General features: G+C 35.7%; 1 protein-coding gene across 1 annotated transcript in view; it reads right to left on the bottom strand.

The window, feature by feature from the left end:
- LOC113044154 (rho GTPase-activating protein 7-like) overlaps positions 1-14,076 on the bottom strand; it is a 104,545-nt gene extending 90,469 nt beyond the window's left edge. The window contains exons 1-2 of the mRNA XM_026203815.1: positions 13,461-14,076; positions 10,889-12,332 (exon numbers count right to left, since the gene is read on the bottom strand). Of these exons, the coding sequence (XP_026059600.1) occupies positions 10,889-12,256 (1,368 nt within the window). The 5' untranslated portion in view covers positions 12,257-12,332; positions 13,461-14,076. The remainder of the gene's footprint in view (positions 1-10,888; positions 12,333-13,460) is intronic.
- Positions 14,077-24,265: the final 10,189 nt, after the last annotated feature.

Genomic DNA, 24,265 nt, shown 5'->3' on the forward strand with positions numbered 1-24,265 from the left:
AATATACTTTTTCCTTTGCTCAAGTTTTTTTTCTTGTAAATACTTTTGCTTTACTCTTTATAATCATTTGGCCTTGACAACCATCTCTCTCATATTCTTTTTCTTTCTCTAACATAGTAGTTTGGTGATAAAAAAAAAAAAGGGATTAATATAGAAAGCTAAAGACTCTCTCTGTTGTTATAGTTACAGTATAGTTAGAGTCTCTTTATGGAATTGGGGGAAGGAATATTCTGTCATTGATCACTTCAGTCTGTGGACAGTTCAATGGGTGGGGGTCTTCAAAGCTCAATTTATATGAACATTCAAAATAAAAATAAATAAATAAGGTTACACTTTATGTTAAGGTGTTCTTGTTACAGTGTAATTGTACATTTAAGTAATATGAATTAACCACATCTTCTACATGGTTTGGGTTATAGGATTAGGGGTTGACTTAGTGTTAGTGTTATCCATGTAACTCCCAGAATGCATTGCAGGCAGCTTATATTGGAGCTCTCTAGGGACCTGATGTTACAGCTGTAGGTTACCCAAGCTTCATTGCTATAGAGGAGGTTTGTGACTCAGACCGCTTGGTATACAGCTACTTTTGTAGAGGGATGACGCTTCTTGTTGTGAAAGACTCTACACTAGAGTCTCCCAAAGTCAACTGATGCTTGTTTAAGTAATGTGGATCTGGATTTCGTTGTCGATGCCATAGTCCTCAGCGAGAATACTCCCCAAATATTTAAAAGATGGCACAACTGACAGCTGTTCATGCCCAACAGTGAAGGCAGGCAGTGTGGGTAGGACATTGGTATTCCATTGGCAAACCTCTTCTGTTTTGGAGGTGTTGACAGTGAGCCCTATCCTGCTGTACGCCTTAACTGCCACAGCGAGGACAGTTTGAAGATCCTCTGAAGTATGTGCATACTGCAGCCCCAGGACCCGCTCTCTGTAGAGTTTTGTGGTTGCGTGTAGCCTCCTAATATTAAAGAGGTTGTCTTCTAGTCTGAAGTCTACTGCCATGCCACTGCTATTTTCAGTCTGGTTGTGGAGAAGCTTGGTGACACACAGGAGGAAGATGTCAAAGAGCACTGGTGCTAGCACACACACATGCCTCACCCCGGTGTGCCCAAGGAAGGGCTCGGACTATTGTCCGCCTATGGACACCCGAGAGTCATCACATTATGAAATTGGTGGAGGATGTTAACAAATTTCGTAATAGTAAATACAACATGTAACTTGTAACAAGGACACCTCAAAATAAGGTGTTACAATAAATACTACCACTACTACTACTACTACTACTACTAATAATAATAATAAACAACCAGGAAAAAGTGTTTCTGCCACTTAAAATCTGTATCTGTATACAGTATTTTCTTTAAAAAATATATATATTGACAGTTGGTTATTGAAAATTATTAAAAATTACTAAAAATTAACAACTGTCGCTGTTTGCGAAACAAGTGGAGCCAAAAAACACATCTTCTTTCAAACAACCAGTCTTTAATCTGTTTGGATGGCCATTGTGAAAAAAGTAATCTGTTAAAATATGGGTGCTGAAAAAAACATTACTCTGCTTTCTGCATATGCTGTAAAACAGAGCTAAGAAGGCCAGAGGAGCAGAAAGAAATCAAAAAAGATTTATGTGCCAGTTTGTGTGTGTGCTCGCTCTCTATTATTACTAATGTCATGTGACTGTCTCCCCATTTATTTTCCATTTAGCACAGAATTAGCCTGTCAGCATCAGTGCTTTGCTGTTGGATTTGTCGAGGTGAGCCAGAGCTCTCTCTCTCTGTGTGTGTGTGTGTGTGTGTGTGTGTGGCAAAAGCTAGTTGCATGGACGCCTAAGCTTTTCCATGACACACACTCATTCTGAAATGCTCATAAACACAGCACACACACACTCACACACACACACATACAGCCCACTGTTTTCACTCTCATGTGATGCATTGCTCCATCTCTGATAAAAGTGACATCTGTCCACAAAACCCTCAAATGGAGGAATATACCAACAAAACAAAAGAGTTGTCAACTGCATTTAAGTAAGTATGAAACATATTCTAAATGATCCCCGATTCAGTCTCTTTTAGTGTCTTCTAGGGGTCACATTCCTACAGGCTTCTTCCTGTTTTGAGATGACAGAATTCCCACACTGTGAGATCTCCCAGGATCTTCCTGCTCTTTTCCTCTTTCCCAGAGATCTCTGGGGAATGTACTTATGACCAACTAAGTGTATCCTCAGTGACCCCAGAGATCTTTCCTTAAGACCTCAACATCTGAAATGAGTGTGTCCTGCAGAGTGGCACATTACTGGTTAGACACTAATATAAAATGGAAGCTGTCAGCGGCCAACTATACAGCAAAATCCTTCTCTAGCAACAGGCTTAGAGAAGAGAGAGCTGGAATAAAACTGAACACATGATAAAACTTGATGCTTTAGCACAATGTCAGGCCTTAACTGTTATTGTAATGAGATTATTTCGACATTATGCATTAGGGGAACTGTATTTGGCCAGTTTGAGTTCTACCTCAAAAGTAAATGCATAACCTTTACGAAAATACACCAAAACCTATGCAGAAATAGTATTTAAATTTAAAATAACTAGTGCTGCCACATGATTAATCGTGATTAATCACATGTAAAATAAACATTTTGGTTTACATAATATATGTGTGTGTACAGTGCATATTTATTTTGTACATATAAATACAAACACATGCATGCATACATTTAAGAAAGATATGTTGTTTATATATGAAATATATTTATATATAATATAAAATATAAGATTTTAAATATATAAATGGATATACATTTAAATATAAAACAATATATATTGTATGTGTGTGTATTTATGTATAAATAATAAATAAAGTACACATACATATATTATGTAAGCAAAACTTTTATTTTGGATGCGATTAATTGCGATTAATCATTTGAGAGCATTAAAAATAACCGTTTTCTATTTTAATATATTTAAAATAGAATCTATTACTGTGATGGCAATTTTTCTCCAGTTTTCACTGTCACATGGTCCTTCAGAAATTTTTCTAATGATCTCTGTTCATTAATACATTTTATTATCAACGTTGAAAAGTTTTTAATTTTTTCTTCAGTACTCTTTGATGAACATAAAATTCAGAAGAACAGCATTTATTTCAAATAGTGGGCACATTTGACTGATACATTGTTTTGCTGTGGCACATTATAGAACATACTCAGAATGTGTGCATCCAATGTTTACTTTCACACACTGTCTCATACAGCAGTACCTGATGGCTCATTTAGTGTGACTCATGTACTTTCAAAAATACGTAATTACTGTACTTAGCTTAATTACCTCACAGTATAATAACTTCATCTATAATCAACCACATAAAAATGTATCTGTAAAAATGCAGTAAGTTATTCACAGCCATATATTTGAAACTATAATTTATTTAAATAATAATAATAATAATAAAGTATCAGGAGGCCTAACACACTGAAGAAAAGTCAAAATGTATGGTGTTTGCAAACATAGGCTCATCACAGATTTTCAGGAAATGGCATAAGCATCAGCATTCCTTTGGTAAACTCATTTACTTCAGTATTTGAAGTATTCTGGTATCAGGCCCAAGTCTTGAACATGGCATTTCTGCGTCATGTGACTGCAACAGAGATGTGCATTATAGTCATAGAGAAAAGTTTCAGAATTTCCTTCCTAATAACTATGTTGGAAATTATTGAATAAGGTCAGTCAGAGAGCTGGTTTGTTCAAGGATATACTGAGGAATCCTTTACCTCACTTCAGTGCTCCGGACACAACAGCTACCAAAGAAAAATAAAGTTTAAGCAAATATGTGATTATCGCTCCTTAGTTTAACCATTTTGTAAAATCAGAACTACATTTGTCTAAATATTTAAGAATTAATTTAAAAATGAAAAAGCAGAAATCAGCTTACTGAGGCTGGATTTGTTTGAATAATAATACTGTGATATATTATTACAATTTCAAATAATTACTTTTTTTATTTTAAGTTATTTTTGTAAATTCTTTTTTTAGCCATTTTTTTTCAGCAGCTATTACTTCAGTTCACACCATCCTCCAGAAAGCATTTTAATATGCTGATTTGGTGATCAATAAATATGTCTTATTATTATTATTATTATTATTATTGTTATTATTATTATTATTATTATTATTATTATTATTATTATTATTATTATTATTATCAATGTTGAATGTTGTGCTGCTCAGTATTTAAGTGGAAACCACATTGCATTTTTTTCCCCAGGATTATTTGAAGAATTTATATTTTAAAAGAACATAAAACAATTATTTTTGTAAAGTTTTCACTCTTGTATCCAATGCATCCTTGATGAATAATAATAATAATAATAATAATAATAATAATAATAAAACAATAATTCTTTACTTGAGATAATACTGAAAACATTGTCATGACTGAAATCGGTGGATAACGAGCATTTTCCCAGGTCAAATTTGAAAACAGTCCGATGGCTAAATCAAACATTAAGTTCTTCCTTTAGACATGTTACTCCTGCATTAAGCCACATCTCTTTTTTGAAAGTTGCAGGCACACATTTCTAATCTTGTTTGGTGGTTGGCCCTGATATAAAGCTTTTCTTAACAGAAGAGAGTTTTGAACTCTTGGCCTGGATTTGAGTTCCCACTTGAATCATTTATTGGGATTTGGAGCAATGATACATAAAAGGCACAGGAACTAGAGTGGGGACCAAGGGGCATCAGATGCTCTGTGTACACAGAGGCCTTTAGCAGTAGTTTGACCTCTTTAATAGAGTTTAAAACACAGCTCAAAGGAACAAAACATGCTCCAGTGCAGCATGTTGTACATGCAGAACAAGTCTAACGTTGATGGTTTGTGAATGGAAATGAATGACACACACACACACACAAACACATACATAAACCTCTAGCTTTATGAACAGGAAAATTATAGTATAAATATGACTTCATATTGTAAGCCCGATTGAGTTCATCAAAATGGTTTGTGAACTACAGGGGGTGTTTAACAAGCTTTTATTTCTATTTTCTCACAGTCAGCACAGTCAAATCTTGAAAGAATTCTGCCTAAAAGCCCTGTTGGGGCCAAGAAGAACTCATCAGCATGAGTGTGATTGTGTGAATAGATGCCCATTTCACTCTCCTAGCAGACATTTTGAGTTCATTTGAGATGTTCTTTATTGTTCCTTAGCTTGCAGGACACACTGGCACTACCTCAGAGCATATAAACAAGACATGTTTTAATAAAAAAAATTAATTTCAGATTTAAATTAGAATTATAAGATAGTGGGGTGGTTATTAGATTTTCTAAGTGACAGAAGGCAGAGGGTGAAAGTAAATAGCACATTTTCAGATGCCCTTATAAACGTCGACAGGGTCTCCACAGGGATGGGTTCTCTCAGCCTTGCTTTACATTTTGTACACTAATGACTGTGTGAGTAAATTTTAATTTTAAAATTTGCGGATGACACCCTTATTGTCAGTCTTCTGAGGAAGGATGAGAACCGTCATGGTACAGTAGTGAACACATTTATAACATGGTGTGATAGTTTACTTTTTGCGTGTGAATATAAAGAAGACGAGATATGGCTATTGACTTTAGATCTAGTCATTCATCATCAGCTCAGCCAACTATAGTTAAAGGTCAAATGGTGGAATGGGCTTGTGCTTATAAGTATCTTGGGCTTATTATTGACAACAGACTACATTTTGGTGGTAATGGTAATCTAAACGTGAAGCATCAGAACTCATTGAATGGCATTGTTAACCAAGGAAGTAAGATTATTAGTCTAATCAGACTGGGTTATCAGAAAATTTTGAGTGGTTTGTCTTACAGAAAGCCAAAACTATCCTTGTGGATCATACTTATCCGCTGTTTCATGAGTTTAAAATGATTCCTTCTGGGTTACGTTATAGTATGCCTAAACTTAAGAGTAACCGGTATGGATTTTCTTTTATTCCTACTGCTGTTAGACTCTTAAACCTGTGAGAGTGTTGTTTGTATTGTTTATGGATTGTTTTTAGTATGATGGTTGTGTGTTGTTTACAGATTTTATGCTGCATCAAAAATTGCCCCTTGGGCTTGCAATAAACTTGAACCTTTAACCTTGAATCAATAGTTCTCTTCCCTATCCAGCACTTCTAACATAGCTGATCACTGATATAAACTGCTGGTGGAAAGTTTAGGGGTCAGCTGTTTTTTTTTTTTATTTATTTTTTTTATTAATACTTCTATCTAGCTAGGATGCAATTCATTTATCCAATGTAACCGTAAGGTCTTTTATAAGGTTACAAAAGATTAAAGTCTACATATTCATCAAGTAATCCTGAAAACATGCACATTGGTTTAGATATATTAATACTAATACTAGGCATCATAAGAGTTTTCAACTCTAATAAGAAATATGTTATTTCTTAGATAATATTTTAGCTTTTAATATTTCACAATATTACTGTTTTTACCACATTTCTGATCAAATAGGCACAGCCTTGGTGAACATAAGGCACTCATTTTAAAAACATAAAGACGAGTAAATGCTGAAAGGGTGAACTATATCCTTTTTATCTTATCTAGCACCTTCCTCATCAATAAACACCACCAAAAAGACCAAGCTGCTCAACAGACTTCATCAGTTTGACTATGCTGCACTAACTTGTAAGAGCAATCTGAAATATGATAATAATGTGACAGCATAGAAAGGACATCAAGGTCTAAGTTAGACTTTTTAATAGGTAATATCTTGAAACTTTGTTCAGCTCAAGGCCAAGTCAGCAGTATTCATCAGGGATCTAATTATGAGGTTGATCTTCATCATTAATAACTGTATCATCATAATAACTGTACCTTTGCACAATGTAATTATCCTTCTGTCTCTAAGGGTGAGTGAAAATAAATCTATAAACCCTGTTGATGGGGCAAGGCTTTGCCTTTATTAGGAACAAATTCGCACATGCATGCACATGCACATATCTGGAGACTAAATCTGTATCATGGGTCTTGAACTCATGAATTGAACTGAAAAAGCTTAATTAAATCATTAATCAAAAACACAATCATGGTAACACTTTAATTAATATACTCAAAACAGTTCATTTATATTAATAGACTCAATACAAATAGTGAATTCTTAATTATCACTGTTATTAATACAATTATTATTATTTAATTATCTCTTAGTCAAAGACTTGTTAATTGGTAATATGGAGTCAATAGTTCTCACTTTAGGTTTGGTGCTTTAAACCAACCTTTAATTGCATTCATATTCAATGTCAGAGTAGGCAGGTTAGATTTGGTTCAAAACATTTTTGTTATGCTGAATAAAAGTTTCTTCACATCCCGACAGAAATCACTATGTTAAACACTAACATGTATTTATATCGCCTGTGGAAGGTGTAAGACCATAAAATGTTCATGCAATAATATTCCTTGGTCCAAAGATTACGATATGCAGTCCTACCTGCCTGTCAACGTATGTATTTGCATACCTCTGTGCACACTGTTTTCACAGACATGATAAACCATTAGTGTGTTCCATTATGCTATAGCAGACTGAGCAAGAATAGAAAATGATATTTTTGTAATATTATGCTCGTGTACGGAAATGTTTTCTCACCAGGTAATCTAACAGCGTTGCATTCAACCCTCCACCAATGGCTAGGGTTAAGGGACAGAATATAAAGCTTGTACAGTGTATACAGCATGGCGATAACTGTAGTACAGACTATAACTATAAACTATAAACTAATAGTTTGCAAAAGATTTGCAAGTACTTCATTAGTGGTGTTATCAAAATCATAACTGAATTGTGTGACACTTATAAATTGTGAATAAAATCGATTCTCTGTTCACCAATAGATTCACACCCCTACCTTATGAATAAATACATGCATACAGTCACAAGTGCATAACATTTGCTCAATATGGGGAGTGATTTTTGAAACATTCACTCTGTTAGTGCCACTTAAATGGTTCCAAGAATCTCAAATCCACCATGAAGCCCAGATTCATACTCCAACTCCCTGAAAAATCTCCTGACTGACACAGTCCAGCACATTCACAGTGTCGTGTGTGCAGCATCATGTATGAAAAGGGAATTACTTCAGTAATCACTGGTCTCATTATCTCCATCATTGACACTACTGTGTTGTCAAGAGAATAACACAATGAGCAACTAGTATCTCTCTGTCTGCATTACTAATACAATCCTTTGCTATCTTTATTGCTCATTCACAGACAAGATGATTGGAATAAGCAAGATTCCTTCTGTACTATGTGTCAAACTGAAACTCACACACTCAAGGACTCTTGTTGCTCACTCTGCCCTTGAACTCATAATAGTTCATGTCTCCATTAGCAGTAGAAAAGAGTCATTCAAGCCCTTAAATGGCAAGCATTCACTCCAGTGCTCCGTAACAAACACAAATCCCCACAAGAACTCCAGCCACCAGTCCTGGGTTTCAGCCTCACAAATAAATGACAATTACACAGCATGGCGTGTTTTGCTTGGGCTGGTTCCTGTCTAATGGATCCTGCTGTATAAATAATGACTGTGTTTTGGACGACGCCTCCAGGGTCTTGTGGAATACGACAAGGATGAATAAACACAGAAAGCTATGAGAGACTTTGCCTAAGGGACCGAGGTTGGCAAGGCGGGCTGCTGTCAATCACCCATGTAAATGCATAAAGGTAAAAATATATGCATGGAAGCACACCCACAACAGATCACACATACAACGCCCGTCACACATCAGTAGACACACAATGATTACACATACTGACACATATTATATTTGTTCCCTCTTAGTTCTTGTTTGACACCAGTTTCTTGGACTGGGGAACGTGCCACAGATGCCCATGGCCAGAGATGTAGTAAGTTGGAGTGATTTTATTGCTTTCAAAAGGGCGTGGTCGTGAGCTAGCATAGTGATTTCGGATGTGGTGCTTGAAAAGCATGGCGCTATATAAATGCTTTTAATCAAAACTGTGTATACAAGCAAGCACAAACATGGAGCAGGAAGAAAGAGTCGGCAGAAGAAAGATGCTGGAACTGGTTTAAAACCGTCTTAAAATAAAAGCCAGCATGCATGCTGGCCACTCATGAAATGCACTGTGGACAGGACTGTCTGGGGATTAATATATTTATTCAGCAAGGATGCATTTATTTGATCAAAAATGCATGTAAAGACTTTTATATCATTACAAAAATGTCTACTTCAAATGCTGTTTCTTTTGAATTTTCATCAAATAAATCAAAGATACATCAAATAATTCTGAAAAATAAAATAATTAAATAAAAATATGGCTTTCAAAAGATGAACAAAGAACCGATACTGAAGGCTGAAGTAATTAAAAATGCAGCTTTTCCATCACAGTAATAAATGGCATTCTAAAATATATTGAAATAGAAAACAGTTATTTTAAACTGTAATACTATTTTACAATTTTTTTTATTGTTTAAAGTGCCCCTATCATGCCATTTTTACAGTTCCTAATATTGTTGTGGGAGTCTCCTACAATAGGATTACACGCATGCAAGGTCAAAAAACTCTTTTGTTTTCCCAAAATATGCATCTAATATCACCTTATTTTCCAGCCATTCTCAAACAATTTGTTTGAAGCAGTTCAAAGATTCAGTCTCTCTAAAACACTCCTTTCAGTGAACCTGCCCTGCTCTGATTGGTCAGATGACCTAGTCTGTTGTGATTGGTCTATGACATACAATGCGTGTCTGAAACAATACGCTTATTTCAATAGTTATGTATTTTGAACGCTTTATAGAAAATATTAACATCTATAATTTATCATAGTTTGTGATTCAGTGGAGCAGCTGGTCCAAACAAACAGTATACTGATCCATCTTACAACAGCAAGCATTTTGTAAATCCTGCATTGAACTCCCCGAAATTAGAGAAGCAGTCGTCAGTAAAATGAGGTGTTTGTGGGCGGGGTCAAGTTGTTCATGGCCGGCAAATGTAAAACACATGCAAATGTGTTACTCGTGATGTGTAGCTGTCACTGAAGAGTTTTTTTTATTTTTTTATTATTTTGGGAGGCAATAACTTTATTTATCATGCACTGTCAACTTGTTTACGTTCACATACAGCTACATTATACATTGCATGATAGGCAATATTGGAAATGGCATAATAGGGGTACTTTAAATCAAGATTTGACTTGAGTTATTATTTCTTCAATGTGTATATTATTATTTAGGTGAAAACTGCAACTTTGAAAAGTAATAGCACACATCTTCTCAACAAGCCCCATTATTTGCATTATCAATCATGCTTGAAGAACAAACAGATGGGATAAATTATGTTTCAAATATAAATTGTGGGGTTTAGGGGTTTTGAAAAACCAGAACTACATAATGAGCTGCAGGACTTGTGGAAGATTAGGGTTTGAAACCAGCCTGCATCTCCTCATTCCACTCCCCCTCTCTTCTTCCCCATTACTTTCTGTCTGCTTTCTACGGTCTATAATAAAACTTGCAAAAATACCCCAAAATAAATAAATAAAAAACACTGTAAATACAGCATTTAATACAAAACTAATTGAAATCTTGTGATGCATAAAAGAAGACCTTTTTTCCCCAAGATTTCAATTTATTTGCATACTTAATTGCTTTGTTATAGTCAAATTATGTGGAAATTCCCCCAGAATTTCCCTTCCTGACTGACTGATGAACTTCAGAGGCATGACACATAATGCAAAATATCTCATGTGCAAAAATATTTTTTATATGTATACTGCGTGACTATATCATTATTTTTATTATTATTATCTCTGCTTTCTTTTTTACCTTCCTTGAGTGTAAATCAAATCGAAAAAAAAAAAAAAAATAGAATAAAATAAAAAAACATCTTACCTTCCTTGTACGAAGCTTTACAAGGGAACCTTCAGCTTTTGGAACACTCTCAAGGTCTTTGGCTGTATCTGTATATTGATTTGCCTGATGTTCATCATAGTGTCCTTCAGGTTGAGGTTTTTCTCTAGTCACCTCCTTTACCCTTGTGTTTTGGTCCTCTGAAGTTCTCAAATTCTCACAGTTGATGGTATTTAGGTTTGTACTTGTTGGATGTTCTGGTATCTCTGCTGATATCTGACCTGAAACATCATCTCCAGATTCGGGAAAGGAGCCCTCATGGATGGTTTGGAGTTTCGATGAGCAATCATGCCATGTTTCCAGTATGTCAGTTTTTCCAGATGGTTCCAGTCGAGACGTTTCACAAGCAAGTGTTTTAAGGCTTCCATTGTTTAACATCTCATGATCGCAACATTTAAAAATGCCATTACCTTCCCGATTTTCATTGTCTTGACCTTGAGATATTACGTGATGCTTGCACACTTGACTTGCTTTATTAGCATCCGAGCTAGCTTCTGGAATGTGAATTTCTTGAGAAGCTGATGATGATAACAAGTTTGGGATCAAAGTTTCATCTGAGTGTGAGAATTCGACTTTGCCACATGTTATAATAGTCTGTTCAGACGTATCACAACATTGTCCTTCTACAATATTGTTTGGGTCAGCAGATTCCTGCTGTGAATCAGAGGTGGGAAGTTTATTAGTTATTTCTGTGATACTCATGTGCTCATGCACTAACAACTGACTGCCCACACTGACCTTAACCAATGATTCTGTATTTTCTTTGCAAGTTCCACTTTTGGGATAAGTTGGGTCAGAACAGTCAACTTTGACAGAGTGACTGTCCTTCAGCACATTTGATAAATCATCCGTTTCTCCTATTTGAGCTAATATTGGGGTAGGGAGTGCAGAATGTGTCAGGCTATGGGAAGCAGATACTTTATCCTTGTTTAGTTCCTTATTATCTGTTTCTCCATTCTGAGCCTGCAAATTTCCTGAAGCAGAACATTCCAATTCATCTTGATCTGCCATGTTGTCTAAAGGTAGTCTGTTATCTTGGTCACTCTTGTGCTGTGCTATCTCATTGACCGTTTTTCCAGGCGTCGATGATTTGCACTTTGTGCCTTCACAGTTAGGTTGAGCTCCACCTTTAAACTTCTGCACAATACTCTCCATCGTTCTTGTACCATCTCGGATCCAAAATCCCAAAGTCCTAGGCTGGTGATGACCACACTCAGGCATGGAGGCACACCTACTGCGCTGGTACCGCACATGGCAGCAGACCAAGTCTAGGTCATCATAGCTGTACTGTAATCCTGTCCGTGGGGTCACATGATCCTCCCAGCTTCTCTTACGAATAGCAACAGGCATGGCCAGATCCCTTGGCTAGCCCATAGAGCCTTATTATTACAGCCCACGGAAAGCACAAAACCAGATACAGGTCCTCCTGCAATAGAGAGAGAGAGAGAGAGAGAGAGAGAGAGATAGAGGAGAGGAGAGGAGAGGAGAGGAGAGGAGAGAGACATATAGAGAGAGAGAGAGAGAGAGAGAGAGAGAGAGAGAGAATTTCTTCAATGTCAAACACTTGTGATCTTCATATGTGAGAGAAATGGAAAATATACGCCTAATGAATTTTACTGACATTGAAACTCAAGTGCTCTTAAACTTGTTTACTCTGAAGAGTCTGTTCTGTGTTATATCGAAAACCACATTGACAACTTAATGTAGTGACACAATCCTTTTCGAACATGAATGCTTGATTTATTCTTGAAGAACTAAGTGCATACAAACCAACAATGAATTGTCAACTTTTCAACCTGCTTTTTTGATACTTACAGAAGAGATTATTACCAATTACAGCCACAAGAACAAACATTTAAAGCAGATCTCAAACAGCTGTAGCACTGACTCGTGCAGGAAAAGAAAAATAACCGAATCACATTTACCCTCGCACCAACCGTTGAGTCAGCCAAGCGTTTCACCAGACCCTCCACCCACTCAAAAGTACAGTAAGACTTCTCTACATTTTGCACAAGTCATTTTTCCGTGATTGGGCATTAAGGACTGACTTCTCTTTAAAATTAGACCACAAGGAAGGTCTCAAGATGGAACGAAATGCAGTAATAAAAGACCGCTGGGGGAAACCACACAGCGTGGTGAAGTGGCAGGAGCTCTTGTATTCTCTTAAGTCTGAACGATCTTCTTGACGTCTATGTGAAGTCAGCGGTTAGTGGCATGAGTTCAGAGACGGTCCCAACCAGGACATTCCTCTCACATCTGGCCAGAAGTTACTCCCTCTGTTGAACATCTGGTTGTGAGGTCCAACTTTCCTTTGGCAAGCGCTTTCGCGGATTATTCGTTTTCGATAAAGACAGTTATCTTGTCGTAAAGAGAGATAATCCTTAGTTTCTCACGTCACTGAAATCCTGTACTTTGTGCTTGTTTGGTAATGTCTGGGTCTCAGAGTCTGCTAGAGTAACTAAATGTCTAAATTTGAACATAAACAACGGAAACGTGACAGAAAACCAGACAGCAGACATTTAAAAGAGATTCATCAGCACACACTCATTATTACCTGGATGCTTCTTTCCTTCTCCTCTTCCTCTGGCCTTGAGAGTGTGTCACTTCATGTTGGTACTGTCCGTCTGTGGCGATGGAGCAGCCAGTTACCCACTCGCCCCGTTGTGTGGTGAGCTCACCCTCTGACACAGCTAGCTCTGTTCTCTAGCCAGCCAGGACATCAAGGTCATGTGTTTCCAGGGGTCAACAACTTTTTTTATGGTCCCATGCGATGTTACAATCAAACACAATGGCTGCATTGAAAAAGAGAAATGCCGAAAAAATACATTTTCTGTGTTAAATAATTATCCAAGGTGCAAAATAAATAAACAAATCCATGTTTGAAGCCTCTTGACTACTTCAGTTGTGTTGATAGATCAAGTGTTCAGCTATCAGACTGGCATGCGCTCCTCAGCAATAAGTGTCCCTAATTGTTTCTGCAACCAATTTGCGTTTTTCTTTCAATGAAGCGGTTGAAGAGATGATGCAAGAACTCCAGAAGAGGGAGGAGGAAGCCATTTGTTCTCTCCCCAGACGTCTGGAGCGATCACTGATCGTGGTCAGTTCCTGCTAGAGCCTTTTCTCCCTGGAAGAAACAAGGAGGAGGAGAAGAAAACAGAGACGCGTGGAGCTTGAAATGTGGAGAGCATGTTGTCATCTTGACAGCATTAGAGGTCTTTGCTTAGGATGACTGTTCTTTTTGTTTCTGGCAGTCTTAAGTCATTGTTTTCCCTTCTCACTCTCTTCCTCTATCTCTTGCTTTTTTAAACTCTCTTTTTAGAAACCAGGCTTTTCACATCTCTAAAGTGCAGTTCTTTTGGAAACTGACAGTCTACTCTTTACTCTCTCTCTCTTTCTCACTGCTTTTCTTTTCCCCCTTTCTATTTCTGTGCTGTTCGTAACATTTAATTCTTCCTATAAAATCGGCATGCCACATTCCCTTTCCTCTCACTGACATTCACCCACAGAAACACACACACATACTTCTCTTTCTATGCCTCTGTGTGTCTGTGTATCAGTGTGTTAGCTGGGGAAAGCACTCTCAGTTTTGATTAGAAGCAGACAGCGTGCTGTGTAAAGGTTTGAGTCAGAGGGCTAAGTCAGATTGCAGTAATGCTTTGGCACTCATTTCTGATTTTGTAATTTTTTATTGTATTTTATTTTACCCAAACAAATCCTTATATCCTTAATAATAATAATAATAATAATAACCAGTACATATAGTATATTATTAGAAATACAATAAATAAAAATAAATAATTAATTACATTTATATAGTGCTTTTCTAGACACTTAAAGCGCTTTTACATTCACTTGGGGAATCTCCTCATCCACCACCAGTGTGCAGCATCCACCTGGATGATGTGACGGCAGCCATAGTGTGCCAGAACGCCCACCACACACCATCAGTAGATATGTGGATTATTAGGATGCCATGATGGTCAGAGGGCAATGTGGGAATTTGGCCAGGATGCCATGGTTACACCCTTACTCTTTTTCAAAGAACATCCTGGGATTTTTAATGACCATAGAGTCAGGACCCCGGTTAAACGTCTCATCCAAAGGACGGTGCTTTTTAACAGTTTAGCGTCCACATCACTATACTGGGTCACTAGGACCCACACAGACTGCAGGGTTAGCACCCCCTGCTGGCATTCCTAGCACCTCTTCCAACAGCAACCTAGTTTTCCCAGGAGGTCTCCCATCCACATACTGACAAGGTTCAACCCTGCTTAGCTTCAATGGGCGACCAGTCTTATGGCTATGATATAGTAGCAGTAGTATTAAAATTATTATAATTTTACTTTTTATATTCAGCTAATGCACAGAAATACTTTCTAATATTGATAAAACTGATTATAGGTTACTATATTTGTATTATTATTATAGCCTAAATAGTTTAAGGAACATTGTTCTACATGTCTTGGAAAGGGCCACATCAAAACTCTTTGACAGTGGCTTGCTTGTTCTTTGGCTGCTTCAAAAGAAAACAAGGTATAGTGCATTTCAGTGTGTGAGTTGGCCATTCATTGCCTAATATAGACATGTTTCTTGACAGTCACCCTCTCTCTCTAACTTTGTTGTTGAAAGGGAAAAGACCAGGACCCGTATTAATGAAACATCTTAGTGCTAAGAGTTGCTCCTAGTAACAAAATTCTAAGAAAATTCTTCCTAAAATTAAAGAAAAGATCCTAGCAAAGAAAAAAGTAATTCAGAAATCATCTTATCCAGTAAAAGAGGTCTTGTGGACCAAAATTGTTCGGAATAAGGATGGGGACTTTTAAGAGGCTTAAGAGTTTCTTTAGCAGTGGAGAAAATGAATGAAACATAAATAGGGAAAAGAAATTAGTTTCTCTAGATCGTGCAGGAATTATGTTTGTGACCGATATTATTGAGATCAGAGATGCACATGCGCTTCTCTCCAACACCACGCCGAAATGCTATAGCGCCAGAAATTTTATAATCACTACATCAACATTAACATATTTGGTAACTGGAAAAAACATAACTATGCTGCAGTGATGTTTTGGGTCTATCACAAGCAAAGTGATCACACAAACAATTACCTAATTGTGTTGCTGTTCATTTCCTATGAAATACATGAAGTATGACATTAACAGCATGGCAAATAATAATAATAATAATAATAATAATAATAATAATAATAATAATATATATATATATATATATATATATATATATATATATATATATATATATATATATATATATATATATATATATATATATATATATATATATATATATATATACTGTTACCCTACACTTTAAAGCACTCATTCATTTCCTTCTTGGGCAACCAACCAAGTCACTGTCTTGGAGTCACAGCCCTGCCTCCTCACTAAAATGAAAGTTTTTTTTCCTCGTCTTTCCTAACTCAGAGTTGCTCTTAGATTGGTCCTGAATCACTCAGCTAAGACTCATATATATACATTTTTAAGCTAAATTAGGAGCTTTCTTAGAGGGATCTTAGAAGCCTTAAGAATATGGGCCCTGGAACCCATACAAACTAAAGGGGCGTTCACACTGACTGCTATTTGCAGTGAGTAAGTGGCTGGAAGTCATTCAGTTTCCGCTTGAGCGCTGACAATTTGTTGGCAAACAGTAATTGTTGGTGACATGATGTGAGCGTGAGCAAAATACAACACAGTTTAGAAAAGCTTATGTAAATAAGACGGGCAAGACAGAGGAGAAGCTAATGTTACTATTGTGATTTAATGTTAATGTTGTGATTACAGGGATAGTTCACCTATAATGGAATCTTATCACCATTTATTGACCTTACTGTGGTTCCAGACCTGTGATACTTAATGTCTTCTGAAAGACTCTAGACAATATATTTTAAAGAATAGTCTGGTTGTCGAGAACGTCAACCTGATTTGGTTACCACTGACTTCCATTGTATATAAATAAACAACGTGATCTCATGAGAATACGTGTGTATTTTTACATTAAATGTGGTTCTACCACACGTACATTTACTTACGTTTTCATGCACATAAAAACGTACAACTTTGACGTTTTTATAGCAGTAAAACGTAAAAATAATTACGTGTTAGCAGCTAAAAAAACATATAGTGTGAATGTATATGAATTCCCATGTATTAATATTAAAATCGTGGCTTTAATGATTTAAATCTGTTGTATTTAATTGTCATATCAATACATTTTTTATTGAATTTATTGAAAGTAACGTTAGTTTACTCATCTACTTAACAGGAAATAACATTTCTGTGCATGCTGCAAACTTGTTTCGGGGGATTACATAATGTTAAACGAGACTACACTTTGAAACCTTAAAATAAATGCAATTTATGTAATTGTTTAACCATTTTTTAATATTTTGTTGTGCGTTTTTCTCCTATTCAATGACTGACAATACAACCATAGATACACAAAAGCACAGCATAAAATTACAAATCACATCCATTTTATTTGTTTGCTGTACTCCATATCTTTGGAATCCAGATGTTTGCAAGGAACATATCCAAATTCAGCCCTTTATCAATCGATCTTCATCTTCATTCTCAGCAACAGCAACAGTCACAGTCAAAGCCCGCACTCGTTATGATTCGAAATTTCGAATTTGAAAATAATGCCAGTGCGCCACCCTGGAGAAACGTTACGACATGGTTTACGGCACTTATATCGAACACTCATTGGTTCTCACCTAATTCGTCACAGATCGCGACATGTCGTGTTTCAGTTGATAGACATTTGGAATCAGTACTGCGCCAGTGCGCCTTCACGGAGAGAAGACAGATACATATTTTCACTGATTAATAAATTAAATTCTGCTCTATACCCTATAAAATCTATTACTTCCAGAGAGGACTGCGACTGGAACTCATTATCATTTGAACTATTTTTGGTACCACTTTTGATATTTTCGCAAAAAATAAATGATTAACGTTACATTTGTTATTTGTTTATTTATAACAGCAACTTTAAGAAATGGTTATGGGTAGGTGTAGGATTAACGTTAGTGGCTGAAAATAACGTTTTAAATGTTATATTTTTACTAAAATTGTGGTTTATTATGTTTTATTCTTTTAACATTCTGTATAAAATGGGTAGGTTTAGGTTCAGGTGGGGTATAGGGATCTTACATTTATCAAACAAAATTATAAAAAGGGAAAATATACATAATAATCAGATATGCATTGAAAAGCAGCTTCATGAGCAAATTTCTATGGATAACTGGCTGGTCAGAGAACACGTTCTATCTGTACGTATTTGAGGTTGTTTTTACCTAAATTTAGATCCATATCAAACCTGTAATTACGTCCAGATAATACGTACACGACACTGTAAATACGTAAAGGCACATACGTATTGGACAGTTTTAATTTACTTCTAAATATGTACGTTTTGATTGTGAGATCAGGCTGAAATAAATAAATAAATAAATATATACTACTACTAGTACTACTAGTAATCAAAGTAATAATTGTTAGTCACAAACACACACACACACATTAGATTGTGAATTATGAATTGTGGAGATATTCCATAGACTTCTTTTACTTTAATACTTACCAAACAATATTTTCTATCCCATAACCCTTACCCTAAACTTACCCCTTACAGAAAACCTGTTTGCACTGTTACACTTTCAGATCATCACCATTTACATTTTTTTATTTACCATAAGGACAAAGATGTTGGATATTGCAATCTTTGTGGGGACAATGTGTATACATGATCCACACACACATAAACACAGCTTTTCATTTATAAATTAAATAAAGTGGAAAGAATGGAAAGAAAGAAGACATCATTTCCTCCTCCGTTTCTCTATCTCTTTCTGTCACATTATTTTTGTCTGTCACATTCAAACCGGACTGAAGATACGCTCCAAATATCGAATGATTGTATACTCCTGGAAACTGACAAAACGGACTAAACTGAAATGCAGACAATAAACCCACACAAAAATGGACAAACATGATCTCGGTCACGTGGCCTTCTGTTTGTATAACCTAAACCACCCTTTCAGTCACTACATGATAGTTAAGCAAATGGATTTTGAACACACACTCACAAGCTCCCAGATACAAGCTGTGTGTGTGGCGTGTGTGGGAGGTTGCTTCGAGGAGTTTTTCATGGGAAAACTGTACTGTCCTATTTCTAACTGCTCTTAACCTCTGCTATTCCTGCTCCTCCAAACAGAGGCCAAACATCACACAAACTCATGACAACATAAAGTAGGTCTAGATCAGTGTCCATTTAAAATACAAGGGATAGTGTGTGTGACTCAGTTCCTCAAATAATTACCTTCACAATATTCAGCTATATTCAGTGCTGCATAATTGCTGAAGTGCAATTTTGTGTTCTGACCAAAAATAAACTGTTATTTCCTTAAAAAGTTGAAAACCATGATATCCTGATACATGAACAGCTCATGCATACTATAAAATTGCTGCTCTGAGCTATATCCATCATTTGAGGTTAAGCTATACTGTAATTAAATTATATGAGTAATAGAAAAAGGTGTGTATGTATGCAGGACCTGTCATCTTTCCTAAAAAATGCTGAAATACACCCACACTCGTTGCTCTAGAGCGGAAACATGCCCATTTAGGAGCATGAGAGTTCCGCTCTCGCATAACAGCATCATTAGTCACATGACTCATGATAAAGAATGACCCATTCATGAAGTGCTCAGAAGTCCCATCTGGTCTGCCCTGTGCTCTATAAGCCCAGCTCAGAGCAAACAGAGGAAATGCTCCCACATTCCTGTGTCATATAGTTTATTATTGGTGGACGGTCAGTTTAACTTGAGGAGGACACCCACGTGGGACTGCTGGAAAGTTTTGCTCGCTTGAAGGGAAAAGTGGAAAAGTTATCAACTTTAAATGCAAATGCAAATGTCAACTGCTTACTGAGATAGAAGACAAACGGTTCAATCATTTGCATGGAAAGTGATCTGGTAACTGTGCAGATCCATCAAAAGTTTGGCGAATTTCAGTTTTCTTATTAAACATCAAGAACAAAAATAGGAAAGGCTATAGTTTAGTTGTAGTAGTAGTCGTAGTAGTAATGTGGATAATTAATTTAGATAGTAGTTTAGATAGGTGTGTATAAAAAAAAAAAGGTAATAGGCAATTTATAATATATGTAAATAACAACAACAGCAACAAAAATAATATGGAAAATTCAAATTTAGATTTTATGAAACATATAAAACAGAAACTACATTCGTTTTAATAAAAATATTAAGAAAGCAAAACGATTAATTAGTTGTTTATTAAATATGACAAAATTATTTCATATCATATACCTGTATTGTCACCCAAAAAAGGGGGATAATAGTTTTCAATAACATATTATATTGCTTAAAGTTTTGTGTGTAGTTTGATTTATTATTATTATTATTATTATTATTAGTATATATTTTTTTCTAATATACAGTATTCAAATACAATCTGGAAAGTCTAGATAGTGTATTCTTCTTCTTCTTCTTCTTCTTCTTCTTCTTCTTCTTCTTCTTTTTCTTCTTATTCTTCTTATTATTATTATACAATCTATAGACTTTCCAGAAAACACTATCCAGATGTTGATTTTGTTAAACTAATTAATTATATATTTTAATCTCAAATAAAAAATATTAGAGTTGCAAAAAATGAGATAATAATAATAATAATAATAATAATAATAATAATAATAATAATAATAATAATAATAATAATACAATTAATTATTATTATTATTATTATTATTATTATCATTATTATTATATTACATTGTTTTTTGAAAAATAACCAAAGCTTATAGGAACACTCCACTATTTTTGAAAATATGCTCATTTTCCAACTCTCCTAGATTTGAATAATATAGAATAATAATATACAGAATATACAGAATAATATAGTTAAACAGTTGTGTTATTTTCAAAGTCATTCAGCCGATCTCCGGGTCAGGCGATAGCGCTTTAGTAGCTGAGCATAGATCATGAAATCTGATTAGACCATCAGCATCTCGCTCAAAAACATCCAAAGAGTTTCGATATTTTTCCCATTTAAAACTCAACTCTTCTCTAGATAAATTGTGTACTAAAACTGAAAAATGAAAAGTTGCCATTTTCTAGGCTTATTTGGCTAGGAACTCTGCTCTCATTCTGGCGTAATAATAAAGGAACTTTGCTGCCATACCATGTGTAATATCATTGCGAAATGCTGCACCCATAGCAGCAAAGTACTTTGATTATTACACCGGAATGAGAGTATAATTCCTAGCCACATCGGCCTAGGAAATCACAACTTTTGATTTCCCATCGGTCTTAGTACACGATGTAACTACAGAATAGTGAAGTGGGCTGAATGGATTCGAAAACGGTAAAACAACTGTTTAACTCTAGGAGAGTTGGAATATGAGCATATTTTCAAAAATAGTGGAGTGTTCCTATAATTATAATTATTGTTATTATCTCATTTTTGCAGACATTTTTTATCCTATTTTCAAAAATGGCGGAGTGTTTCTATAACAGGGGAGATGAGTTAATCGTGGAGCTTACTAGTGTGTTCTCTGGCAACATCGATCTCCTTCATTGAGCTTCAGACTTATTGCTTGAGCCTGGAGATCAGGACCACAACTATATGCAATAACCACCATATCCTGTTCTCACGATCTCTGGTCATGGCTGACCCCCAAAACCACACACACGGCCCTTTCACAAAGCACTCGGTTAGGCACTGAGATTTTTGTATGCCTTTATATCTACAGTTCTTTATAACAATCCATTTTGAAGGTCAGTGGTGACTGTGCTTGACTTCTCAGATGCTTGGATTTATTCCAAAGTTGTATGCTCTTATTATCTCTGCCTTCACTGCCCCCAACACTGATCTCTTTTTCCCCCCTAAACCATTACCAACGTTGATTAAATCGCTCTGTCCTCTTTGGGTAATTATGTTTTAAATGGGAATTTAAATTGAGTTAAAATTGTTCATCCCCTTGAATGTTTCTCATTATTCAGGCTAAATTAATATATATTTTTTTCAATGTTTTTGCTTTTATTGTTTTCTAACTCCACAAATTTGCATGATATTACTTGCATTTGCTTTCAAAACGCAATACAGCAATTCCAAATACAACAATCTATGTGCAGATTGAATTGGATATTTGGTTGATTTATTATTATGCATTAGTGTATTACACTATTTGTTTTAATATTACAAGCATATTGATTTAGTCATGTGACTAAAGACCAACTATATTAAAACTAAATTAAATTAAATTAAATAATGAGCATTTGTCTCCATCTGAACAGATTTGGAGAAAATTAATATTGCATAATTTGCTGGCCTAATAGATCCTCTGCAGTGAATGGGTGCCATCAGAATAAGAGTCCAAACAGCTGATAAAAGCATCATGATCCACAAATAATCCACATTACATAACTCCATTAATAAATATCTTGTGAAGTGAAAAGGGTTGTTTTAGCTTCTAAATGATACTTGATCTGTGCATTTTTTTTTTCCTGTCAGTTTTGTCAGCAGTCTTGTTGGACTTGTTAACTTTAGTACACAACTTCACAGTAATTAAATGATTGTGTGGATTACTTGTGACATATTGTGATGTTTTTATCACCTGTTTGAACTCTCATTCTGACGGCACCCATTCGCTGCAGAGGAGCCATTGGTGTGCAAGTGATGCAATGTTAAATGTCTCCAAATCTTTTCCATTAAAGAAACAAACATTTTGAATGACCAAAGGGTGAGTACATTTTTTAACAAATTGTCATTTCTGGATGAACTATTTTTATTCAAGATGGAATTTGATAATTGCCATTTACAGTAAAACATCAAAACCTCAAACAACTGAAAGTGACCAAACATAGACTTTTCAACAATGAAAAAAATATAAATAATTCTAAAATAAGATAGACAGACAGACAGACAGATAGACAGATAAAAAAACCTAGTCATCTCTCCAAACTTGCTGAGGTTTGAACATTTAGTTGGTGAGTGTCAGGTAAATATTCTCTACCATTTATCATCATTACTGTGGGAGTGTTTGTGAGAAACCGAGCAAGATATTGTGCATGAGTGACTGACTGATGTTCTAGTGAGTGATGAAGCGTGAGATAGGAAGGCAAATGTCAGTGTGTTCCTGTGTTGTGTGGAAAGGGGCATCATTGGTCATTAGATGTGGGCAGCTCTCCTCCTGCTCATTAACTGAAATAACACATCTGAAAGCTTCTTTAAAAAAAAAAAAAAAACAAGTCTGTGTTAATTAGGACTGATCTCTCTCTCTCTCGCACAATTTTTTTCTGTCCCCACCACTCACTCAACTATATTTTCCTGTGTGGTGGAGTCTAGAGCATTGGGCGGCCCATGCTTGATGCACTGACCCAGAGCAGAAGCAATGACATAGCGTTTTTGAAGAAATGTTTTTTACATGCCCACAGACCACATAATTGCACCTCAAGGCACAGAAAGGAACAAATGTGTGTCTCTGAGACTCCTGGTCGGAACAACTGTGACAACAATGTGAAAAGAGAAACAGAACGGTCAAAACTTATTAGCTGTATGCTAAAAGGAATAGTTCACCATTAAATTAAAGTTGTCATCATTTACTTAACATCAAGTTATTGCAAATCAGTATGACTTTTTTTATTTCTGTAGAAACAAGATGAGATGGGCTACTATGCAAAACAGGCACTGCTCTTTTCATTCAACAACTAGGAGTTGTCAAGCCCTAAAAATTACAAAAAGCATAACAAAGTAGTGGATGACAACTGAAGTCTTCCAAAGGCAGTATGATGAACAGAATAAAGAACAGGTGCCTTTTGGAATGAAACAAAGTGTCAGCTTTCAAATTTAGTAATTTTGTAAGAAATTCAAGCAATAAATACAGTTTTGTGGCTCTTTGATGTGTCGTGACAGATACAAGCGGAACGAGAATCGATCATCTCTTCCACTTTACTATTAAAGCTCGAAATGAACATTGTGGAATACACCGTTTTTCAAGTTCAAGTCCACTTATGTTTTACTCTCCTGTCTGGTTTGTTTGTCGGACAAAAATTACGTTATGATTGGTCAGATTACTTGTCAGTCAAGCTCCCGTGAAGCGTCAATCAGGCCTGTTATAATAGTTAACACATTTCCTAATGAATATATTGAATTGGAGTTTGGAATGACCAGCAATGTATATTTATTCTATATGTACATATAAGTGTTGATGCTGTCGTCCGTGGTCCGATTGGTCTCATTTTAATTTAGTCATGCCAGTAATGCCTGATATTTGGGATTTGTTTTATAAATGACTTTGATGTTTCAACGATTCAGAGTCGACTCT

The sequence above is a fragment of the Carassius auratus genome, chromosome 26 (assembly GCF_003368295.1).
Source record: "Carassius auratus strain Wakin chromosome 26, ASM336829v1, whole genome shotgun sequence".
Classification (NCBI taxonomy): domain Eukaryota; kingdom Metazoa; phylum Chordata; class Actinopteri; order Cypriniformes; family Cyprinidae; genus Carassius; species Carassius auratus.